The sequence below is a fragment of the Taudactylus pleione genome, unplaced genomic scaffold (genome assembly GCF_031769625.1).
Source record: "Taudactylus pleione unplaced genomic scaffold, aTauple2 ptg000334l, whole genome shotgun sequence".
NCBI lineage: Eukaryota > Metazoa > Chordata > Amphibia > Anura > Myobatrachidae > Taudactylus > Taudactylus pleione.
The window spans coordinates 3481565-3507974 of NW_028284735.1; the positions used below are offsets into that span (position 1 = coordinate 3481565).

At 42.2% G+C, this 26410-nt stretch overlaps 1 protein-coding gene across 1 annotated transcript in view; it reads left to right on the forward strand.

Annotated features, from left to right (window-relative positions):
- Window positions 1–26410, forward strand: part of LOC148508928 (NXPE family member 2-like) — a 215316-nt gene that overhangs the window by 20728 nt on the left and 168178 nt on the right. Inside the window, exon 3 of the mRNA XM_088443817.1 lies at window positions 4201–4886. Coding sequence (XP_088299943.1) covers window positions 4201–4886 — 686 coding nt within the window. The remainder of the gene's footprint in view (window positions 1–4200; window positions 4887–26410) is intronic.

A 26410-nucleotide genomic window follows, 5' to 3' on the forward strand; every position in this document is an offset into this window, starting at 1 on the left:
TTTTCCATTCACACTCATTATTTGCTCTCATTCCAATTTTTTTGTGCTGCACACACTCTGTGGAATATCCTCCCTTTTCTCTAGTCTGCAAATCCACTGTAATTTCCTGAAAACTCACCTCTTCAGACAAGCTTATCAAATTCCAGAACCACTCACTTAACCACCCTCCAACTACTCTACCTAATTACTTTCCCTCTAAACAGTTCAAACAAAATGTATGCATGTACTCAATAGAGAAACTGGACCAACCCGAATTTTGGGGATCCGGGGGGATCTGAGACACAGCTCGGATCTCCCTGCCTGCCCCTAATCAAGGCAAAACCTTGCGACCCCTTTGTCGGATCTCAAGGTTTTGCCTCAAGCAGCCATTTTACAAAGTTCCATTAAATTCAATGGGCTTAATGCTTATTGGCTGAGAGAGCCAATTCAATGAGAATTCAATGGGCACAGGAAGGTGGGAAGATGCCGCCTATGCCCCTTGCCTGACAGCACTGCTCCTCCCACTGCCGACACCCCATGCTACCAACACTGCTGGCACCCTGCATTGAGGACACCACCAGCACCCCTGCACTGCCGACACTGTCAGCACACATGCACTGAGGACATCGATGGCACCCCTGCTCTGCCAACACCTGCTGGCACCCTGCACTGAGGACACTGCAAGCACCCCTGCACTGCTGCCCTAGGTACCAAGGACACTGACAGCAACCCCACACTGCAGACACTCCCACACTGAGGACACCACCGACACCCCTGCACTGCCGACACTGTCAGCACACATGCACTGAGGACACCGCTGGCACCCCCACCATGCCGACACCACCGGCACCCTGCACTGAGGACACTGCCAGCAGCCCCGCACTCCCCACGTACACCACCGGCACCCTGCACTGAGGACACTGCCGGCACTCCCACACTGCCGGCACTCCCACACTGAGGACACCACCGGCATCCCGCACTCCCCACGTATTGAGGACACCATCAGCAACCCCACACTGTTGTGATACATGTGCACTGAGGACACGGCCGTCACCCAGTACTAAGAACACTGCCAGCCCCCCACACAGCTGCCCAACATATTGAGGACGCCGTCAGTAACCCCACACAGCTGACTCTACCGCCACTCTCACACAAAGGGCACCCCCGCACTGCCGACACTGGCAGCACCCCTGCGCTGAGGACACAGCTGGCACCCCTACTCTGCCGACACATTGCACTGAGGACACTGCCAACACCCCCACTCTGCCAACACCGTCACATTACCAACACCTCCGGCACCCCCGCATTGAAGACACCACTGGCCCTCTTGCATATAGGACACCGCCAGCAGCCCGCACTGTCGACACTGCTGTCACAGTAAGTGCACTATTGGTGTATCCAACCCACACTGCATAACACAGTGTATCCGACCCGCACTATATTCAACCCACGCTGTATCCAACCTGCACTTTATCAGACCCGCACTGTATCCGGGCCGACCTGCACTATAAACTGCACTGTATCTGACCCGCATTGTAAGCGACTCACACTGTATCCTGCACTGTATTCAAACCACACTGTATCCCACACTATATCAGACCCGCACTGTATCCTACCTGTACTGTAACCGACTCACACTGTATCCAACCCACACTGTATCCAAAACTATATCTGACCTGCACTGCATCCAACCCACTAAATATCCCGCACTGTAGCCGACCTGCACCGTATTCAACCCACACTGTATCCGACCTGCACCATAAACTGCACTGTATCCGACCCGCACTGTAACTGACTCACACTGTACCCTGCTCTGTATCCGACCAGCACTGTATTCAACCCACACTGTATCAGATCCGCACTGTATCCCACACTGTAACCGACCTGCCCTTTTTTTGACCCGCACTGTATCTGACCGGCACTGTACCCGACCCGCACTGTACCCTGCACTGTATACGGCCTGCACTATTTCTGACTCACAGGTACAGAGCACTTTTTTAATGGTTGGGGAGATTTTGGGGAACTGCTCAACCAAAAAGCTGATTGATCGGGGCTTTACATGGGCCAGTCATCGGTGGCCCAGCAACCCCAGGAGGAAAAAAAAAATGTGGGCACTGAGACTAGGCATGTGCACTTGTGTTAGGGGCATTTATGCCCGCTGTTGCTATGTAGACATGGTTTAGGGGTTTTTTTGTTTGCTACTTGTTTACTACTATGAATTGTTTTGAGCAAGGAAATTCCACTTACGATTTTTAGTAAATTTCTGTGTTGTATTGTTTTCCATTGAACGTACTGTACTTGTGAGTTGGTTTGGCCTATGTTGGTTAACAATTTTGTGTGAGGTGGTCGAAATTGACTGAGAACTAGTGGAAATTAATGTTATTGAGGATAATAATACGGTAGGAGCAAAAAAAAGAACCAATTGATGTGATTTTAGCAGTTTTTAATACATTTTTTTTTTTAAAAACAGATCCAAAACCAAAACATGCAAGGGTGTTTTGCCAAAACCAAATACAGGTCCAAAACACGAAGGAGATACAGGGGTCTATTTACTAAGAAGTGTTAGGAGACAGAGTGAAAAGTGATAAGGTGCCAGCCAATAAGCTCCCAACTGTCATTTTTGAAACACAGCCTGTGAGATGGCAGTTAGGAGCGGATTGTCTAGAACCTTATCACTTTCTTATCACTTTTCACTCTGTCTCCTAACACTGCTTAGTAAACAGACCCCATAGATCCAAAACCAAAACACGGGGGTCGGCGCACATCCCTAGTACTCAATCAACCCTCTGATTAAAGCTCCAAAACATTGCAGTATGGTTGGCTCATAAAGTCCATTAAGCACTTTCTATAAGTAGAACTTAATCTCATGTATAACACTTCTATTTCCCTATCTTATTTTATTGCTGTGGGCCCTATTTATCAATTTTTTTATATAAAAAATATTTGAAAAAGGTTTTTTTTTAACATCCTTTTCATATTTAATATCACATAATTGTATAAAAGTGCTTTTGGAGCAGTTTTTCGCAAAAAAATACTTAAAGCCCTTTAATTTGCATATTTTTAGTAAGCAGATCCCATTTCTTGTACTTGTAATGGGAAATGTGATTTAATTGCAATTTACCAAACTAAGGGCCTGATTCAGCATGGATTGAAATTGCAACCGCGTACGAAGCGATTGCACTACACAGACAGGAATCCATCGCACAGTGAGTGACAGGTCGTGAGCATTTCTGGGTGATGGCGGGGGAGTGGTTGCAGAAATGCGGGCGTGCCTGTCCATTTGAACGCCGTTGCATGGGTGTGCCTAAATTAACCACTGCGATTACTTACGCAGCTTGTGTACTCACTGCGTTAGACGAGACTTGCAATTTCTTCTGATCAGACCTACTGTAATTGTGCGTGACGGGGCAATGTGTTTTGATGTTACAGATGTATACGTAGGACTGCGAGGTATTACAGATATGAGAAAGCAGTAGTGGGCATCTCTATGCTGGCTGAGCGATGGCAGATTATTTTGGATCTGCAATCACAATTGTGATTCATGCTGAATCAGGAGATAAATAGTGAAATACCGGGGGGGGACCCTGTGATAATAACACCACCTGGAGATGGTGAATAGCATGCCCCCCCACCCCTTTTCCATACTGTAACTGAGCATTCCCTGCCAGGGAAAGCAGAGCCCCAGTGGCTGCATGTGATCTGCCTTAGCGTCTGATAGACTGCAGCGCTGATCGTAGTGTAAAAAAAATGTTAGATTTAAAAAAAAACCTGTCACTTACCTGTCCAGTGATTGGTGCTCTAGTGAAGTCCTCTGGGTCTCTAGTCAGCTGATCTCCGGGATCCTGCTCTGTCACCCTAGTCAGCTACTCTATTCTGTAATGTAAGAGCAGCTGACCAGGGTCCCAGGAGAATAGCTGATTGGAGTCCCAGAGGACCTCACCAGAGCAACGAATACTGGGCAGGTAAGTGTAAACCTGAACGGGGAGATGATCACGTAGGGGTGGCACGATCGCAGGGGAGGGTGAGAGCCGGCGGATTGTGATAAATGGGGCCCTGTGTCTCAATTGTAAAGTGCAACAGACTAAAATATCAGTATGCAAATATTTAATAATAAGTGTAGGCCATGAGCCTCTTAATATGTAATACTGCATTGCAGAGTAAGCTGTTTATATATAAATACAATGTAATAATAATTATTATTTTCCTTTTAATCCTTTAAAGAGTTTTACTAGAGAGAACAAAATACCAGTTTCCCATGGCTCCACTGAGAAAACTTCGGAAATGCAAGTGAGGATAAACGAAATATTCAATCACATAGATCAAAAGATGCCTAAAGTGACTTTTTCCCATCAGGACAACACAACAAGTGCTAAGAACAGCAAAGTCTTCCTTACAAATCCAACAAAGAGCTATTGTGTTGGTGATTTACTGACAGTACAGGTTGATGCCTACGATTATTTGGGAAAGAAGAAAACCTATGGAGGAGACTACTTAAGAGCAAGAATTTCTAACTCTGATATTGGAGCAGGAGCATCTGGCAGGATTGAAGACTGTAACAATGGGACATATTACATTCATTTTACTTTATTTTGGGAAGGTAAAGTTGTGGTGACAGTGTTTCTCATGCACCCAAGTGAAGCAGTTTCTGCTCTCTGGAAGTCAAGAAACAGCTGGTATGGCAATGTAGATTACTTAGGAAAATTTACAACTCAAGACAAACAAGTGGAGACCAAGTGTGGGTTTGACCTTAAGGAAAAAGAACTGTGTGAGTACAAAGACGAGAGAGATGAAGAATACTTTTATTGTGTCAAACCTAAGAATTTCAGTTGTGATTCATATACGGAATTTAAAAACTGGAAAACTCTTCGTACACAATTGTCCACTCTGGAAAACAGTCTTCTTGTCAGGTATGTCACAGTTCTATATTTTGTATATACAGTAATTCTATTTACAGTGTTTGAGATGAAAATTACATTCTTCAGATACTACTACTGTACATGCAAATTTCACCTGAATTACATAAACTATAAGAATACTTGTTTAGTATATCTAGCTCACAGCGCTGATTTAGTATGAGGTGAATTTAGCTACAGTACATGAATAAAAAATATGCATATTTGTTTGCATATTAAATAGAGATGTGCGCGAACCCCCGTGTTTTGGTTTTGGATCTAGATTCATCTTTATGTTTTGGTTTTGCAAAACCACCCTCGAGTGTTTTGGTTTTGGATTCGGATAAAAATCAATGAAAAATCGCTAAAAACAGCTAAAACGTCCAAATTCCAAACCCGAGTTCGGGACTCTGTTCAAACCTTGTCACAAAGTGGATCTGGTTCCCTAACAGTGGCGTATTACAGTCTCTGCAGCCCCCGTGGTGGCTTGGGGGCAGCCCCGAATGAGGGCGGCACCAGGATCAAAGAAGTAAGGGGAGAGCCACACTAACTTCTGTGCCTGCGCTGCCGCTGGAGCCACTGTCAGGAGATGCATGGGCACGTGGGAGCCGGTGAATCACCGTTGGTGATATAGGGCTGGGCAGCGGTTGCTCCTGGCTGTGTTTAGACCAGGGCCCCTTGCAGAGAGCCACCCTGCCAGCAACACATGCTGTGCTCCATTCACAGAGCTGCACAGAAAGATTTTCCCACCCACCTGCCCAGATCTATTCAGCAAGAGCCTGAAGTGAGGACCATGGACGGTCTGCAGGGACAGGCAGGCGGTGCTGCATTCAGTCATGGCTGATGGCTATTCATATTATACGGTAATACAATTTAAAAATCACCTCCTGGCTTCCCCTTAGGAAGGGAAGGAATAATAACAAAACCATGGTATAGTTTGATACAGTACTGTATGGATTATTTAGTGAAGTGAGAAACTATTGTGAAGAGAGAACCTTTTCCCTGGTTTTATAATCAATCCCTTCCTAATTAGGTGCCAGGTGACACTGTGATACTACAAATGTGTGTGTTAATGTGGGCAGTGTCAGACTGGGGCATGGAGGGCCCACAGGGGGAACGTACAATACGGGCCCACTAAGAGATGGTGACACAAAGCAGAAATGTGTGGCCAGCTGTTCAAGGTTGACAGTCACCAGGTTGGGCAGATGGAAAGAAAAATAATTGCCCTGGTCACCTCAAATAATTGATACTTGTTTGCTTCTGACACAGCACAAGGGGCATGGGTATCATTTTTTGAAGTGTGAGGCTGTTCTTTGAACCCTTTCCATCAACTTGAAATACATGGGCAATGCTGTGTTCACTAATGCTAGGTCCACATAGATTGTCTTTCACAAATAGTTGAAGTGGGACATACCTCCTAACTGTCCTTGCAGTGAGGACAAAGTCCTGACTTAGCAGGGCAATCCCCAAAAATAGGGACTGCCCAACCAGAATCAGGACAGTTAGCAGACTGTCTTGCTCTATCCTACCTGCTCCTGCAGATTTCAGTAACTATAGAAAAAACAAGAACTCAGCGCCTACACTCCAGTGAACTCAATAAAAAATATATAATATATAATGTGAAGATGTAAGCAGTAGATGAATACTTAACAATGAGATGTATATAAAATAAGCATATTCATTAGCCAATACTGGCACATAAAAACAATTATCTAGACAATGACAAAAAATACCATTCAAAAAAATGCAAACAATAAACAAATAATACAACATATATATATTATATACCAATTATTGGTATGACAGAACACTGTGCTCCTTATTGCAAATGATACAAAAAAATGTTTGTCATAAGCAGCCTTATGTTAAGCTTTGATACAAAGTGACTTCATGCTCCTATGAGCAAATGCTGCAGCAGATAGAATCTAGCTAAATAATCCTGAGAATCTTGATGATGAAAAAAGTATTGTAAACATCACACAATCGGTCCAAAATTATTCATATATGTTTTTTCAGCTTTTGGAAAAACAGTCTCTGTAAATTAAATCATAGTGAAAATGCCGGCTCCTATTAGTATATTCAGAAGCATGTGTTTTCGACTGTGCCTATTATCTCTTCCACCGCTAATCAAAAGCAGAAATAGTTTTCTTTGCAGTAATTACAGCCCCTCAAGGCAAAGTGGTGAGTGTATTGTAGGCAAATAATGATTAAATACAGGTCGTGCAGCTGGTCAAATGAAGTCTCCACCAGAAGCTCGGAAATAAGATCTTTGACCCGGAGGAACTGTGAGTACTCACGATATGTATAGAAAGTGGGGCCCCCTTTTCCTCGGTCTTCTGTATTCCAGAGTATTCTGTTTAGTGCCACACTAGACTTAGAAGCCGATCCGCACACCACAGTAATAACTTCTGTGTCACAGGCGCCCGTAGCATGAGCCTGGATGAAATGCCAGAGCGTGGATCTAGTCGGAGCACAGGCAATCACAGGAAGCAACAGTGTATCAGTGAATAATGAGTGTTGAGATGGTCTCGCCTAACGTGTTTCGTCACTTGGCATGTGACTTTATCAAAGGTAATAGGGAGATCTCCATGCTGCCTTTATATACCTGCTAACACAGGTGATTCTTCAGAAATCAATTAGTTACCAATCAGTGGATTATTTTGCGAATGATGGGTTAGAACTGCGTTCTGCTGTATGGGCAGATGGGATGTGAGTGTATCTGTTTCGGGGTGCTGCACCTTCCTGAAAACAGGAGTACCGGGTCCTGTGTAGCGATAGAATGGGGTAGAGAGTTCAGAGGGTGCGCTCGCCCTATGGGTGCGATGCTGAAGTGGTAGCTTATCGTGGTCTGTGTGTGTTCGATGTCGTGTGGGGAGTGATGGGGTGTGGGGAGGGTGTGGTAGCTTATCGTGGTCTGTGTGTGTTCTATATCGTGTGGGGAGTGATGGGGTGTGGGGAGGGAAGGGGGTTGGCTGGACTGGAGGTGTGGGATGAGGAAATGGAGACAGACAGAAATGGAGGCCAAATGATTTATTGGAAAAGTCACAGTGCAAATCCTGTTCGGTCCCAGGCACCCATGGGGGGTAAGCGATTCACTGGGTGTGTGTGGGTGGAGACTGGGGAGGTGGGTGGACCCTTTTAGGGGGCTCCTTTCCGTGCAGTTCAATAGACTGGCACGTTACCCCTGCCGGATCTTTGGTCAACAGTCTTAGGATGTCTCGGGGGGAGGGGGGGTGGTGGGTCGGCAGCAGGTGTGGCGGTTATGGATGTACACCCTGGCGGTGTCCCGCGCAGGGGTATGAGTCTCGGAGTCACTTACCTACCGGTAGGGTTTGGTGGTGTAGATAGCATGGGGTGCTGGTAGCTGGTGCTTGAGTTTCCTTTTTGCAGGTTCGGTGGTGCTTGGGATGACTGCTGTGGTGTCAGTGGTAGGAGGACTGGGTCTGTATGGGATGGCTGCTTGCTGGTGTACTGTGGGGCTTGGTGCACTGCGTTGCTGGCGTTTTGATGCTGCTGCCTGGTGGGTGCCTGTTGGTGTGGATCGCTGGGGATTGCTGCGGGGCGGTCAGCTGCGAGTGGAGCTGGTGTTGGTCGCTCTCAGGGGGCGGTAGGTGGTCGCCTGGGTTCGGCAGGTGGAGTAGTGGTCAGGAGGGCTGTGCAGAGCCTTGCTAGGTGTGGTGCCTAGCGCGGCCATGCAGGTGGTTGGTAAAGAGGGGGCTGGAAGCAGCAAAGCTCAACCAAATTCTCCGCGGGGATGAAGAGCTCTGGTATAGGCTTGCTGTGGGGTAAGGATGTAGGGGGTCTCTGACGTGTTTTGGAAGTGGCTCTGCCTTCTTCAAGAAGGTAAGAAGAAGGCAGAGCCCCTGCCGAAACGCGTCGGAGACCCCCTACATCCTTACACTACAGCAAGCCTATTCGGTTGAGCTTTACTGCTTCCAGCTCATACCCCTGCGCGGACGCCGCCAGGGTGTACATCCACAACCGTCACACCTGCTGCCGACTGACCACCCCCCCTCCCCCCGAGACATCCTAAGACTGTTGACCAAAGGTCCAGCAGGGGTAACGTGCCGGTCTATTGAACTGCACGGAAAGGAGCCCCCTAAAAGGGTCCACCCACCTCCCCAGTCTCCACCCACACACACCCCCCAGTGGATTATTTTGGTCTAGTCATTGTAACAACTTATATTAAACATGATACATTTACATCTCATTGTATTCAAAAGAAAAAAGTAAAAGAATGTACATAAAACCACATAATAAAAAATATCTATATATATATAAAAGAAAGCGGCCACATATATCTATATAACAGTATGGATAAATTAAAAGATATACCAGTAATAAATAGTATTAAGCATATCATAGATGTGTTACTACTGATATATAACTAATGTTGTAAATTAATCGCCCAGTCATATAACCCAGTAATCTCCCAGTCATATAACCTACAACATACTAAAAATAATTATATGAATATACAGCCACTTATTTAAATAATGATGATAAAAATATATATAAAAAAACAATCAAAAAACAATCAAATCATATTAATATCCACAATCAATATGGAAAAAAATATATGTAAATAAGAGAAAAAAAACAAAAACCGTATAAAAAGTAAATTAATGAAAATGAATATAAATAAATCCCAATAAAATATCAACTAACATCAATACAAATCCATAAAAAATATTTAATAATGATTCATGACCGATCAATAGAGTAGTGACATATTCGACCCAGTAAACTATTATAATACATCGCTCTCCTCATAGGGATCATAGGGACATTATATACATTTTTACAAAAATTTTTTTTTTTTTTAAACAAGATAATGAGTTGTAATTTATAAAATAGTGTCAAAATATATCTTAACCACTATATTTAATAGAGGTGATATTGTAGAGACTAATTCCTACAAATCCCAATAAGTATATATATATATCCAGTTGGTACAAATATGCATAATTTAAGACAATCACCCTTAAGATCTATGTGAGTCTCCAAATAAAAACATAATAACAATCAATATATATTAATAAGTAACAAATAGCAATATGTTATGTTGTACAAAGGCTTCAAAAGAAAACTCATTGTTAAGTTTCAACCTCAAATAGATATTACAAAATATATTAAAATGGACAATGCACAATAGATTATATAGTGATATAGGGAAGGAGTGGTATAGAAGGGGTGGCGGAAATATAGATCCCAAATCCCTCTGGACAGAGAGTCCCCGAAATCAAGTCCCACCCACCCCTAATGTACATCTGCCTAATCATCCAAAGAGCCATCTAACAAGTATCAATATGACTGGACAGTGCACTCATCAGTCTATTTCAATGTTTTCGTTAAACCCCTCAGGAGAAAGTGTATTCATTTTATGTATCCAATAGTTTTCTCTTAAACAGAGTTTGTGAAACCTATTGCCACCTCTTGCTGTTTGTGGAATGTGTTCAATTCCTGTAACATTAATGTCTTTAGGGTTGGAGTGATGTATATTCGTGAAGTGCCTCGGGACACTATGCATTATGCTGTTCTTCATAATGAGTCTCCTGTGCTCTAAAAATCGACACCTAAGTCGTCTAATAGTCCTACCAATATATTGGGTGCCACAAGTGCACTCCAGCATATATATAACATATGTTGTATTACAATTTATAAAACTCTTGATGGGAAACTTTTCATTAGAGTTTGTTGATACAATCTCACAGCATCTGTTTGTGATGTAATCACAAGTGATACAGGATGGGCGTCCACACTTGAAACAACCCTTAGGTTTATTACTCAACCAATTGCCCTTATTATTCGTCTTATTGGCGATTACTGGATCTTTTCTGAAAAAACTCGGTGCCAATAAATCCTTCAGATTATTAGCTTTTCTGAAGATGACCGACACATTTGCCGGAATATTCTCTTTAAATTTGTTATCTAAAAGTAGAATCTAATACTTCTTGGATATAATATTCCTAATTTTGTTTGAGCAATTGTTGTGCTTAGATATGAATTTAGGCTGAGCTAAAAATGGATTGGATGTCGATTTAGAGACTGACAGCTCTTTCCTGTCAAGTGATCTGGTTTTTTCAAGAGCTGTATTGAGAAGAGTATCAGGATAATCTCTTTCTCTAAAGGCTTCAAGAATATCCGCAGATTGACTCTCAAAAATGGCGTCACTTGTACAGTTGCGACGCATCCTCCTAAATTGTCCATAGGGGATGTTGTTAATCCAGGGCTTGTAGTGTAAACTATTAAAATGAAGAAAATTGCATGTGTCCACATCCTTTCTGTAAGTTTTGGTGTGAATATTATCATCCTCAATGTAAAGGGTGATATCGAGGAAGGAAATAGTTGAAGAGTGGTAAGTACTAGTGAATGTTATATTCAAATTGTTTAAATTAAGCTGGGATATAAATAGTGTGAGTGATTCTATGTCCCCATCCCAAATGAAAAGCAAATCATCTATATAATGACCGTATAGCATGAGACTCGAGCCGAGCCCCGCCCCCCACACATGCATCTCCCCAAAGACCCCCATGTAGAGGTTGGCGAAGCTCGGCGCGAATCTCGTGCCCTTCGCTGTCCCAAGTGTCTGTAAATAATAAACGTGATCAAATATAAAATAATTATGTGTGAGTAGAAAAGAAATTTAATCCAAAATAAAATTTCTTTGACTTTCTGTGACCTCCAAATCTCCCATCAGAATATCTTTGACAGCTTTAATGCCCAAATCATGAGGGATATTAGAATATAGGGCTTGTACGTCACAAGTCACAAATAGATAAGTATCTTTCCATTTTACATCTTTAATTAAGTGTAAAAAGTGATTAGTGTCTTTAATATGTGATCTTTGTGCAGTGGCATAAGGCTGAAGAAAAAAATCAATAAAATGTGAAAGGTTAGATATGAGGGACCCAATACCAGCTATAATGGGACGCCCAGGTGGTGTAACAAGTGTTTTGTGGATTTTAGGAAGGTGATAATAAGTGGGTATTATGGGATGATTCAATAACAAATAATTCCTTTCATCCCTCGATATCACACCTTCACCTAAAGCTTTATCAAGCAGGGTTACCAGGTCTTTTTGAAATGCATTTGTCAGATTTCAGTAACTGCTGCTTCTCTGCATCCTGGAATTTTGGGGATATGTTTTGAAAAAAAAGAAAGATGCAAAAAATATTGAAAGTCTTGCAGTGAATGAACCCTCTAGGCCTCCCTAACCCAAACCAGGACCAACCAACAGCACAGAGGCTGAATGAGAAGGAGACACTATTGGAGGCAGCAGGATTGGTGGAGTCATCAATTGGGTTATTAACATCACCTATGATGAGGGAGGGGAGGTTAGATAAGAGAAACTGGGAGAGCCAGGCAGAGATGTTAATGAGGAACTGTGAAATGAAACCAGGAGGACAATAGATGGTGGGCCTGAGTCACTACAGATTGCAATACTATGTACAGTATGCAGTCAGGATGCCGACGGTATAAATCCCGACCATCAGCATCCCGACTGTCTAATCCAGGTAAGGGTCTAATGACAGGCATCGAAATCCCAACACCTGTCATTTTACCTATGCCGGGAGCCCGGTGCCCGGCATCCCGATCGAAGGCAAGTTGGGCGCTGGGCAGCTGTGGGGGGGAGGGTTAGATTAGGGGCTTCCGGGGGGACTTAGAGTTAGGCAGCCCCCTGGGAGGGTTAGGCTAGGGGTAGGGTGTTAGGCACCCCCCGGGAGAGTTAGGTTTAGGCAGCGGGGAAGGGGGGGCCTTTAGAAGGGGGTTAGGGTTAGGCACTTGGGGGGGTGTTAAGGTTAGGCACTCCTAAGGGAGGGTTATGGGGGATTAAGTTAGTTTATACTTACCTATAGCGCAGTCGGGATCTTCACCTCTGCCGGGCTTTCGCTGTCGGGATTTGAACCACCGGCCATGGAGCCGGCGGTAAATGTGTATACACGCAGTTCAACTGCGATAGCAAGGCAATCCACTGCTATCACAATGCAAACTCAGCACTACATAAGGACACCCACTATACCATACACACATCTGTAATACTTCGCAGAATAGCGAAACCATCGGTACAATCGAGTACCATTGGACCCATACACACACTTGCACAAGCCCGGGCCTTAGTCAGGAATTGCTTACTTCACAGCACGCAATGAGGCCTCATGCTGCATATGGTATCACAGTGGATAATTTATGCACGCCCTTGCTAAGCCGCTGAAACGCACTGGCACTCCTGCGTTCGGCCGACCACCCACCATCACCACCCCCAAATGGTACTTCCTGTCAATCATTCTGCGATGGGTCTGCGTAACCTCTGCGATCACAGTCCTGTTTGCAATAGCTAGTTCACGCATGAGTAAGGGTGAGTTGTTGCAGACTAACTTAGCATTTCACAGGGCACATGAGAAGCCCCTGTAGTAGTGCCCATATAGTAATGCCCCTGTAGTAGTGCCCATATGCTAATGCCCCCATAGTAATACCCTTGTAGTAGTGCCCATATAGTAATGCCCCCATAGTAGTGCCCATATGGTAATATCCCCATAGTAATGCCCCTGTAGTAGTGCCCATTTGGTAATGTCCCCATAGTAATGCACCTGTAGAGCCCATATGGTAATGCCCCCATAGTAATGCCCCTGTAGTGCCCATATGGTAATGCCCCTCTGCAGTAGTGTCCATATGGTAATGCCCCCATTATATTAGCCCTATATTGCTGCTTAACCAAAAAAACTTACCTTAAACCCCGCTCCTGCATCCCCCGCCGTCCGGTCCACCCAGCTGCTCCTCGGAACTATGGGAGAGACGTCATGACGTCTCTCCCATAGTGCCCATGGGATGACTCGGAAGCTGGAGTTCAGGAGAAAACATGGAGCCCCCCCGGCGCTGGGCTGGAGGACACTGGCAGCGGGTGCAGCGGCGCAACCGGTGCACATGCAACTCTAGCCCCCCCCTACTTGCGGCCCTGGAGGGAGGAAAGAGGGAATGATGTGTCAGTCATGGTGTGGACAGAGGAGTGTGGCGATGGGAGCAATTGTGAAGCAAATGTGGTGTAGAGTAAACGGTCGCCAAACCCAGGCGACCACCTACCGCCCCCTGAGAGCGACCAACACCAGCTCCATTCGCAGCTGACCGCCCCGCAGCAATCCCCACCAACAGGCACCCACCAGGCAGCAGCAGCAAAATGCCAGCAATGCAGTGCACCAAGCCCCACAGTGCATCAGCAAGCAGCCATCCCATACAGACCCAGTCCTCCTACCGCTGACACCACAGCAGTCATCCCAAGCACCACCAAACCTGCAAAAAGGAAACTCAAGCACCAGCTACCAGCACCCCACTCTATCTACACCACCAAACCCTACCGGTAGGTAAGTGACTCCGAGACTCATACCCCTGCACGGCACGCCGCCACGGTGTACATCCACAACCGTCACACCTGCTGCCAACCCACCACCCCCCTCCCCCCGAGACATCCTAAGACTGTTGACCAAAGGTCCAGCAGGGGTAATGTGCCGATCTATTGAACTGCACGGAAAGGAGCCCCCTAAAAGGGTCCACCCACCTCCCCAGTCTCCACCCACACACACCCCCCAGTGGATTATTTTGGTCTAGTCATTGTAACAACTTAAATTAAACATGATACATTTACATCTCATTGTATTCAAAAGAAAAAAGGAAAAGAATGTACATAAAACCACATAATAAAAAATATCTATATATATATATAAAAGAAAGTGGCCACATATATCTATATAACAGTATGGATAAATTAAAAGATATACCAGTAATAAATAGTATTAAGCATATCATAGATGTGTTACTACTGATATATAACTAATGTTGTAAATTAATCGCCCAGTCATATAACCTACAACACACTAAAAATAATTATATGAATATACAGCCACTTATTTAAATAATGATGATAAAAATATATATAAAAAAACAATCAAATCATATTAATATCCACAATCAATATGGAAAAAAATATATGTAAATATATGATCATATTGATATTATAAAAATAATATTGTTATATATTATGAACATAAATTATTTTGAAGAGAAAAAAAACAAAAACCATATAAAAAATAAATTTATAAAAATGAATATAAATAAATCCCAATAAAATATCAACTAACATCAATACAAATCCATAAAAAATATTTAATAATGATTCATTACCGATCAATAGATTCGACCCAGTAAACTATTATAATACATCGCTCTCCTCATAGGGATCATAGGGACATTATATACATTTTTTTTTTTTTTTTAAACAAGATAATGAGTTGTATTTTATAAAATAGTATCAAAATATATCTTCACCACTATATTTAATAGAGGTGATATTGTAGCGACTAATTCCTACAAATCCCAATAAGTATATATATATCCAGTTGGTACACATATGCATAATTTAAGACAATCAACCTTAAGATCTATGTGAATCTCCAAATAAAAACATAATAACAATCAATATATATTAATAAGTAACAAATAGCAATATGTTATGTTGTACAAAGGCTTCAAAAGTAAACTCATTGTTAAGTTTCAACCTCAAATAGATATTACAAAATATATTAAAATGGACAATGCACAATAGATTATATAGTGATACAGGGAAGGCGTGGTATAGAAGGGGTGGCGGAAATATAGATCCCAAATTCCTCCGGACAGAGGGTCCCCAAAATCAAGTCCCACCCACCCCTAATGTACATCTGCCTAATCATCCAAAGAGCCATCTAACAAGTATCAATATGACTGGACAGTGCACTCATCAATCTATATCAATGTTTTCGTTAAACCCCTCAGGAGAAAGTGTATCCATTTTATGTATCCAATAGTTTTCTCTTAAACAGAGTTTGTGAAACCTATTGCCACCTCTTGCTGTTTGTGGAATGTGTTCAATTCCTGTAACTTTAATGTCTTTAGGGTTGGAGTGATGTATATTCGTGAAGTGCCTCGGGACACTATGCATTATGCTGTTCTTCATAATGAGTCTCCTGTGCTCTAAAAATCGACACCTAAGTTGTCTAATAGTCCTACCAATATATTGGGTGCCACAAGTGCACTCCAGCATATATATCATATATGTTGTATTACAATTTATAAAAGTCTTGATGGGAAACTTTTCATTAGAGTTTGTTGATACAATCTCACAGCATCTGTTTGTGATGTAATCACAAGTGATACAGGATGGGCGTCCACACTTGAAACAACCCTTAGGTTTATTACTCAACCAATTGCCCTTATTATTCGTCTTAATGGCGATTACTGGATCTTTTCTGAAAAAACTCGGTGCCAATAAATCCTTCAGATTATTAGCATTTCTGAAGATGACCGACGCATCTGCCGGAATATTCTCTTTAAGTTTGTTATCTAAAAGTAGAATCTAATACTTCTTGGATATAATATTCCTAATTTTGTTTGAGCAATTGTTGTGCTTAGATATGAATTTAGGCTGAGCTAAAAATGGATTGGATGTCGATTTAGAGACTGACAGCTCTTTCCTGTCAAGTGATCTGGTTTTTTCAAGAGCTGTATTGAGAAGAGTATCAGGATAATCTCTTTCTCTAAAGGCTTCAAGAATATCCGCAGATTGACTCTCAAAAATGGCGTCACTTGTACAGTTGCGACGCATCCTCCTAAATTGTCCATAGGGGATGTTGTTAATCCAGGGCTTGTAGTGTAAACTATTAAAATGAAGAAAATTGCATGTGTCCACATCCTTTCTGTAAGTTTTGGTGTGAATATTATCATCCTCAATGTAAAGGGTGATATCGAGGAAGGAAATAGTTGAAGAGTGGTAAGTACTAGTGAATGTTAAATTAAAATTGTTTAAATTAAGCTGGGATATAAATAGTGTGAGTGATTCTATGTCTCCATCCGAAATGAAAAACAAATCACAGTCCTGTTCGCAATAGCTAGTTCACACATGAGTAAGGGTGAGTTGTTGCAGACTAACTTGGCATTTCACAGGGCACATGAGAAGCGGAGGGAGATCTAAGGGGAGATATTTACAGGGATTGCAGGAGTACATGGGAATGGCGAGGGGAGCAGTAAAGTAGGAGGGAAGGAATGTGATGGGGCAAGAAATAGGTGGTAGGAGGGGGCAGGGCCGAAACTAGGATTTTTGTCACCTCGGGTAAGATAGTAATTTGTCGCCCCCGCTGGTAATGCCCCCTGCAGCAGTGCCCCTATTGTAATGCTCCCTTCAGCAGTGCACCTATATTAATGCCCCCTGAGGTAATGCCCCTGTAGTAGTGCCCATATAGTAATGCCCCTGTAGTAGTGCCCATATGGTAATGCCCCCATAGTAATACCCCTGTAGTAGTGCCCATATAGTAATGCCCCCATAGTAATGCCCCTGTAGTAGTGCCCATATGGTAATACCCCCATAGTAATGCCCCTGTAGTAGTGCCCATTTGGTAATGTCCCCATAGTAATGCACCAGTAGTGCCCATATGGTAATGCCCCCATAGTAATGCCCCTGTAGTGCCCATATGGTACTGCCCCCCTGCAGTAGTGCCCATATGGTAATGCCCCCATTATAATGCCCCTATATTGCTGCTTAACCAAAAAAAACTTACCTTAAACCCCGCTCCTGCATCCCCCGCTGTCCGGTCCGCCCAGCTGCTCCTTGGAACTATGGGAGAGACGTCATGACGTCTCTCCCATAGTGCCCATGGGATGAGCCAGAAGCTGGAGTTCAGGAAAAAACGTGGAGCCTCCCCTGCGGCGCCAGGCTGGAGGACACTAGCAGCGGGTGCAGCGGCGCACCCGGTGCACGTGCAACTCCAGCCCCCCTACTTGCGGCCCTGGAGGGAGGAAAGAGGGAATGATGTGTCAGTCATGGTGTGGACAGAGGAGTGTGGCGATGGGAGCAATTGTGAAGCAAATGTGGTGTAGAGTAAACATTTTTTTTTTACTATTAGCAATTTATGTAAACAATTTAAACCTGATTAAATACCCTTTTTTTTTAACAAATCTGCGTATTTATTAATGAGATTATACTGAGTCAAGTTTATATAGCCATTATTTACATAATTTGATCATTTAGAAAAATGCAATTTTGAGGACAAATTTTACTGTATTTTGATATTTCTTTCTATCTACAGTAACTCTCTCTCTCATCTATCTATCTATCTATCTATCTATCTATCTATCTATCTATCTATCTATCTACAGTAACTCTCTCATCTATCTATCTATCTATCTATCTACAGTAACTCTCTCTCATCTATCTATCTATCTATCTATCTATCTATCTATCTATCTATCTATCTATCTACAGTAACTCTCTCATCTATCTACATGTCTATCTATCTATCTATCTATTTGTCTGTCTGTCTGTCTATCTATCTATCTACAGTAACTCTCTCATCTATCTACATGTCTATCTATCTATCTATCTATCTATCTATCTATCTGTCTGTCTGTCTGTCTGTCTATCTATCTACAGTAACTCTCTCTCTCATCTATCTATCTATCTATCTATCTATCTATCTATCTATCTATCTATCTATCTATCTATCTATCTACAGTAACTCTCTCTCATCTATCTATCTATCTATCTATCTATCTATCTATCTATCTATCTATCTATATATCTATCTATCTGTCTGTCTATCTATCTACAGTAACTCTCTCTCTCATCTATCTACATGTCTATCTACATGTCTATCTATCTATCTATCTATCTATCTATCTATCTATCTATACTGCAAGTTTAGATATATAGTTAAGTAGCATTTATTTATTTTCTAAACTGCCCAAAACTTAACAGTCCTGTCGGAAGTAAGGCCAGAAGCAGGGGGTGCTGCTGCGCTGTCTTTAAAAGGAGGGTGTATGGGAAAACACTGGGGGAAGCATGGCTGCAAGTAGCTCAGGCTGTGTGCGATCCTGTTAGAATCACCGATCACAGTCTGATTCACTGTGGCTGGCTGGACGATCCTGTTAGGATCATCCTTCACTTTTCCAGGATGATTGACACTCTGTCTACTGAGCCTGGCAGCTGCTGGAAGACTATATTCCAGCAACTGCTAGTGGGCGTTTCTGATACGGCTGCATCAGATATGATTGTGTCAGAGAAAACCCAGCTTGGCATAGACGCAACTCATGCAACCATACTAAGTAAGTGGTTAAGAGGCAAGATGGAGGGAGAAGAGGACCGGAACTATGCACCAAGAGTCAGTGCTGTATAGTGTATAGGTAGGGCACTCCACACGCCTCCATCAACTCAAGATGGCCCCCCTGCTACATTTACATTTTATGTTACACAAAGCCTTTGCTCCCCTTGTGGTAAGCAGTGCGCCTTGGGCCTCACCGTCTCACAGTGTCACAGGCGAATCTATCATGGGTGCAGGGTGTGCAGCACACATGAGTCCAGGGTGGCCCCGGCGCCACACAGTCTGCATCCATGACAGACCACTGACAAGTATAGGGAGTCGATGCACTGCACAGGCAGGAAAATACTAAAGGTTATGGGAAGGGGCGCTGCGCACATGCCACCTCAGCTCTTAATATACCCCTGTCCTGTGTATTACTCATTAGATATGGGTAGATTGTTTGGCATGTATGTAAAAAAAAAAAAACAATTGTCACATGAGATGGGCCATTGACCTTAAGGCCTGTGCTCAAATGCCATTAGACTCTTCTTGCACAGCATTTCTGCTCCTGGCTACCGTGTCCTTTGAAGGGCACCGTCCTTTGATGGCTGGGTCTTCTCTGTGTGGTGCTGCTGTTAGTGCATCGGAGCTGGATTAAGGGTTTTAGGGGCCCCTATGGTCTAAAGCTAAGAGCATAGTCATAAATCATGAGAAAAAAATTGTGAGAGAGACAGTTACTAGTAGGTGGTAAATATTAGAGCCTTTCACACCAATTCCTTCACAAAAGTTAAAAAAAATTAACATGTGTTCAAATACAGTGTTCCTATGGGATCAATCCAATTCCACACGATATACTCGTGGGTGCGAGTCATCAGGACAATGGGCACATATGACAACAGCCCTAATTCGCATAAAAGTGCTTGCAGCACCATAGAGCTCCGAGCGTAATTATACAAATTTGGGCTCGGGAGATTGTGAAAGCAACATCTACTGTATGAACGCGGCAGTAAAGTGGGCGTGTACTGCTACATCTAAGAGGCTTGTCATAAAATTGAATTACATCCGAGTCCCAAAGCAGTTAGTAAGATCTACTTGTTGATGAAAACACACTGATACCTTTTCTTCTTATGCTCTATTATCTGGAAAGTATGTTGCACAGGAAAGTATAAACAAATTACATACAAGAGATACCCCCATTAGTAATAGTTCTCATTCCTAATTATAGTAGGGGGTGCTACCACAGGAGAAGAGAAAAGGAATCTGTATGTGGTGCACAGACATTAAAATATAACCTTTATTATATTGCATAAAATTGTTGAAATTATACAAAAGCAAAGCAAAGTATTAGGTTAAAAGTATAGAAAAAGATATGTGTATAGTATGAAAAGGTGATTAAAATAAAATAATGTATATACTCTTACATAGCCGAGTGTCTTTTGTAATATCTATCAATAAAGAGTTAAATCAATACCCTAATATTGATGTATGGTCTTGTTGTTATTAAGTTCTATATACTGTACTGGTGTAGTCATGCATGTGTTCAATTGTGCTACCCATGCAAAAAAAATAAAAAAAAATAAAAAATAAACAAAAAATAAATATATATATAAATATATATATATATATATATATATATATATATATATATATACATACAGTCAGGTCCGTAAATATTGGGACATTGACAGAACTTTCAGATTTTGGCCTCTATTCACCACCACAATGGTTTTGAAATGAAACAAACAAGATATGCTTTAACTGCAGACTTTCAGATTTAATTTGAGGGTAATTACATCCAAATCGGGTGAACGGTGTAGGAATTACAATGGTTTCAATATGTGCCTCCCACTTTTTAAGGGGCCAAAAGTAATGGGACTATCAACTCAAAAGCTATTTCATGGACAGGTGTGGGCTATTCCTTCGTTATTTCATTATCAATTAAGCAGGTAAAATGTCTGGAGTTGATTCTAGTTGTGACATTTGCATTTGGAATCAGTTGATGTCGACTCTCAATATGAGATCCAAAGAGCTGTCACTATCAGTGAAGCAAGCCATCATTAGGCTGAAAAATCAAAACAAACCCATCAGAGAGATAGCAAAAACATTAGGTGTGGCCAAATCAACTGTTTGGAACATTCTTAAAAAGAAAGAACGCACCGGAGAGCTCAGCAACACCAAAAGACCCGGAAGACCACGGAAAACACATGTGGTGGATGACAGAAGAATTATTTCCCTGGTGAAGAAAAACCCCTTCACAACAGTTGGCCAAATCAAGAACACTCTCCAGGAGGTAGATGTATATGTGTCAAAGTCAACAATCAAGAGAAGACTTCACAAGAGCGAATATAGAGGGTTCACCACAAGATGCAAACCATTGGTGAGCCACAAAAACAGGAAGACCAGATTAGAGTTTGCCAAACAAAATCTAAAAAAGCCATTACAATTCTGGAACAACATCCTATGGACATATGAGACAAAGATCAACTTGTACCAGAGTGATGAGAAGAGAAGAGTATGGAGAAGGAAAGGAACTGCTCATGATCCAAAACATACCCTCATCAGTGAAGCATGGTGGTGGTAGTGTCATGGCGTGGGCATGTATGGCTGCCAATGGAACTGGTTCCCTTTAATTTGTTGATGATGTGACTGCTGACAAAAGCAGCAGAATGAATTCTGAAGTGTTTCGGGCAATATTATATGCTCATATTCAGTCAAATGCTTCAGAACTCATTGGACGGCGCTTCACAGTGCAGATGGACAATGACCTGAAGCATACTGCAAAAGCAACCAAAGAGTTTTTTAAGGCTAAAAAGTGGAATGTTATGCAATGGCCAAGTCAATCCCTGACCTGAATCTGATTGAGCATGCATTTCACTTGATGAAGACAAAACTGAAGGGAAAATGCCCCAAGAACAAGCAGGAACTGAAGACATTTGCAGTAGAGGCCTGGCAGAGCATCACCAGGGATGAAACCCAGTGTCTGGTGATGTCTATGCGTTCCAGACTTCAGGCTGTAATTGCCTGCAAAGGATTTGTAACAAAGTATTAAAAAGTGAAAGTTAGATTTAGGATTGTTTAGTTTGTCCCATTACTTTTGGCCCTTTAAAAAGTGGGAGGCACATATAGAAACCGTTGTAATTCCTACACCGTTCACCTGATTTGGATGTAATTACCCTCAAATTAAATCTGAAAGTCTGCAGTTAAATCACATCTTGTTTGTTTCATTTCAAAGCCATTGTGGTGGTGAATAGAGGACAAAATATGAAAATTCTGTCAATGTCCCAATATTTATGGACCTGACTGTATATATATATATATATATATATATATATATGTATATATATCAGGATGACTCCAGCTAATTAGAAAGTGTTGTCCTTAGTCTGAGCAGCTGTATGTCTCTAATATATATCTGTTGTATTGAGACAGTTATTCACTGTCTATATTAGGTACAAATGTAGTTTAGTTGAAACAGATACAGTTGCTCTTGATGTAAAGGTGCCATTGTTGTATTCCCCACTACATGAAGATCCTGCAACTCCTTGCTCAATAGATTTTCAATAAGAGCATATCAGAAAATCTATACATATAATTATAATTGATATAAGATAGCAATTAGTGCTATAATATTGATGTACAGTATCAGACACTTAATGCATAAACTGCACAAGATTGTATATCATACGATCTCTTAAAATAAAATAATTCTTAATGCAATGATCTTCAGTGATGGTTTATCATGTATCAAATACACGAGATTGCAGTCCATATAATTACATGGGAATCCAATGTTGTCACACCAGTGTGTTCATTAACAAATAAACTGTGTGTGGAAGGTATTCACCATCATATAGTTATTATAGTGTAGAGATCATGTCTTCCATTTTATTCTGATAAATACGGAGAATGATTTACAATCTCCATAGTCTACAGCAGCAATGTATTCAATTTAATTCAGTGATTACACTATCACTGTTTCAGTATATTCCTAATATACATATAGCATATCCTTGTCTTCAATATCAAATAGACATTTATTGGATCACTTCTTATCACATGAAGCAATTCCGCTGCATATATACTATGTATCATGCCGCTATGATATTGTTTCACTGTGCCCTTATACTAAAATTTGCCGCAGAAAAATACACAAATCTCCCGTTATCAGTCACATCGGGTTATGTGTGCGGTGTTTAAGGGAAAAGCAGTGATGCTGTCTATGTTATGATTCCATGATAACATTGACCAGATTCATTACATTAAACCAGAAATGACAAGCACTCGGCTACTCGCGCCGACGTACATTTCGCATACACTGCTTTAACAGTTTATTTGTTAATGAACACACTGGTGTGACAACATTGGATTCCCATGTAATTATATGGACTGCAATCTCGTGTATTAGATACGTGATATACCATCACTGAAGATCATTGCATTAAGAAATATTATATTTTAAGAGATTGTATGATATACAATCTTGTGTAATGTATGCATTAAGTGTCTGATACATCAAGATTATAGCACTAATTGCTATCTTATATCAGTTATAATTATATGTATAGATTTTCTGATACGCTCCTATTAAAAATCTATTGAGCAAGGAGTTGCAGGATCTTCATGTAGTGGGGAATACGACAGTGGCAATTTTATATCAAAAGCAACTGTATCTGTTACAACTAAACTATATTTGTATCTAATATAAGCTGGCCATACTCCTGCACGATTTCAGGCCGATTGCCTGATTTTCGATGAGTCATAAGATGGATCTTGTGAAAATCGTGTATTATTTTAGTAAGATAGAATCTGATGCGCGCTCCCGCAGCTCCTATAATCGGATCTTATGATCAGATGTGCAGCCCATATGTTCCATAGTATCGAGTGCAGATCGTGCCGTTAATTTTTGTTCATGCGATCCTTCGTGCAGAAATTCAAGTCACACCTACACGACCAGCATAAGATCCGATTCATCATATGATTTCCCTATGATTCCCCGGCCGTCGTGACCACACGAATTTGTGTTTTTTTACACACGATTTTCATTAGATCAGTCGTACAAACACGCATCACTATACGACGGATCGTGTAAATGGTTGATTGTATGCCTCACCAAAAACATGCGTTCATGCGATAGATTGGTCCCAAATTTAAAAAGAGGGCTGGGCTTCACTGGGGGTATAAAAAAAAGCCTGCCTCTTCAGCTCTGTGCACTCCTGTTTGCTCTGTGATGAGTGAGGCTTGGTTTTTACTCTGCTGAACGCTCCACATTGCTAGTTACTGTGCATTGCCTTGTATTGCCTGGCTTTACAAAGTGCTTCTTGCTCTATTTACTGTGGTCGGTCTGTTTTCTGCTTTTTTGTGATGATGGATCCCTGCCATTATAAAGCACTGTTGTTCTATGCTATGGTCAAGCTGAGTGAGGAGAGGAAGAGGGCCCAGTGTAGGAGGAAGATGAGGTCCTGCTGGACCAAGGATTGGCTGCTGGAGAGGGAGAGTCAATCCTATATGCCCATGCTGATGTAGATGAGGGGGAACAATCCAGATGACTATTGCAACTTCCTGCAGGTGGATGACACCACCTTTCAGGAATTGCTGTGTCTGGTGACCCCCTATATCCAGAAGCAGGATACCAAATTTTGGATGCCAATCACGGCCGAGGAGAGGCTTGTGGCTATGCTGAGGTACCTGGCTATGGGACGCTCCTTTGAGGACCTAAAGTCTGGGACCCGCATCTCGGCTCAAGCTTTCGGACGCATTATTCCGGAGACGTGCATGGTTATCGTGAAGGTGCTGCAGTTCCATTATTGTAAGGTAAGATAACACACACACCACACTTTATTTATTGTCAAACCAGAAAAATGTTTTATTATAAGTTTCTCTAGTTTGCTAGTTATGTGAAACACTAGATTAAAAAGTAATACTTATGTGAACAGAAATTATTATGTGAAAATTAGATATATTTAGATGTAAAGATGGCTAACATGTTAAAAGTATCACCAAGTTACCAAATCCCTGTTAAGTATGGTGTGGAATGAGCTTTGGTGTTTGCGTCCCAGATTTCAGGGGTGCAAACACATGCTGAAAGTGCAAAATCAGTGGGCCCGGCCCCATTGACATGTACTTCCAGCATGTGTTCCTAGCTGCCTGAGAGTCTGAAACACAAACACCATGCTGCATTCAGCAACATACTTACCAGGGAGTAATACCAACAAAATGTGTAAAATTATTTGGGAAACACATAACAATTAAGAGAAATCATCACCATCCTCATTTACTTCACATAATACTGTGAAAAAATTGGGTGGTGAGGATGTAGAAGTTGTTTGGTAGGACATGGTGGATAGAGTTATATTTTCGTAGGAGGAAGTGTCTGGGGGAGCACCATGGTAGGTGGAGGTGGGTGGGGGAAGAGGTTGGTAGGGGAGGTGGGGGGCCCAGTTGTTTGGAAAGAGTAGGTGGTTGAGGGAGTCTGATGGTAGGTGGAGGTGGGTGGGGGAAGAGGTTGGTAGGAGGTGGTGGGTGGGGATGAGGTTGATAGGAGTAGGTGGGTGGGGGCTGAGTTTGGAAGGTGGAGGTGGGTGGGGTATCAGGAGGGTAGTGTGGGTAGTTTGAAGTTGAAGGATGGTATGTTTGGGATGAATAGTAGGTGTGTGTTGCCTTGTTGAGTGTAGGTGAGGTTGGAACTACTGGCGGGATAATAATGGTAGTGTCCAATGTCAGTAGACATAGCTTTAAATATTATTTCAGACGTCAGTATTTCAAATTGTATTCTGTGGTCCTGGACCATTCCTCGCACCACTGCACTGACATAGGCCGCAAAATTGTCATATTCATCTGGTGGTTTCAATAAGGCCTCTCTGGCCTGGCTAAGTAGTGGGTCTTCAGTTTCTTTATTTTTGTTTTTCCTCCTTTGCTTTTTACCACTGTGTAGGTCCGGGTTGCTGGGGATATCTGAAGTCTGTATATAGAGAACATTTGTTAAAATCTAATTTTTACATTAAGTTTTCTTTTTTTTCACAGTTCCCTACAAGCACGGAAGAGTGGATAGCCATTGGGGATGAGTTTGAGAGCCGTTGGCAGTTCCCAAACTGTGGAGGAGTTATCAACGGCAAGCATATTAGGATTATCCCACCTGCCAACTCTGGGTCCTACTACTATAACTATAAGGGGTACTTCAGTGTTGTTCTGATGGCTGTGATTAACGCAAACTACGAGTTCCTGTTTGTAGATGTGGGGAAGAACGGCCGTTCTTCCGACGGTGGCTCCTTTCAGAAGACGGCATTCTACGAGAGGCTCACCACTAACACCCTTCATTTGCCGTCCAGAGAGTCAACGAAACATGGGCTGAATTTTGTTTTCGTGGCTGATGAGGCTTTTGCCCTTCATGAAAATGTCATAAAGCCATTTCCTCAGAGGGCCTTGACTCATGAGAAGTGG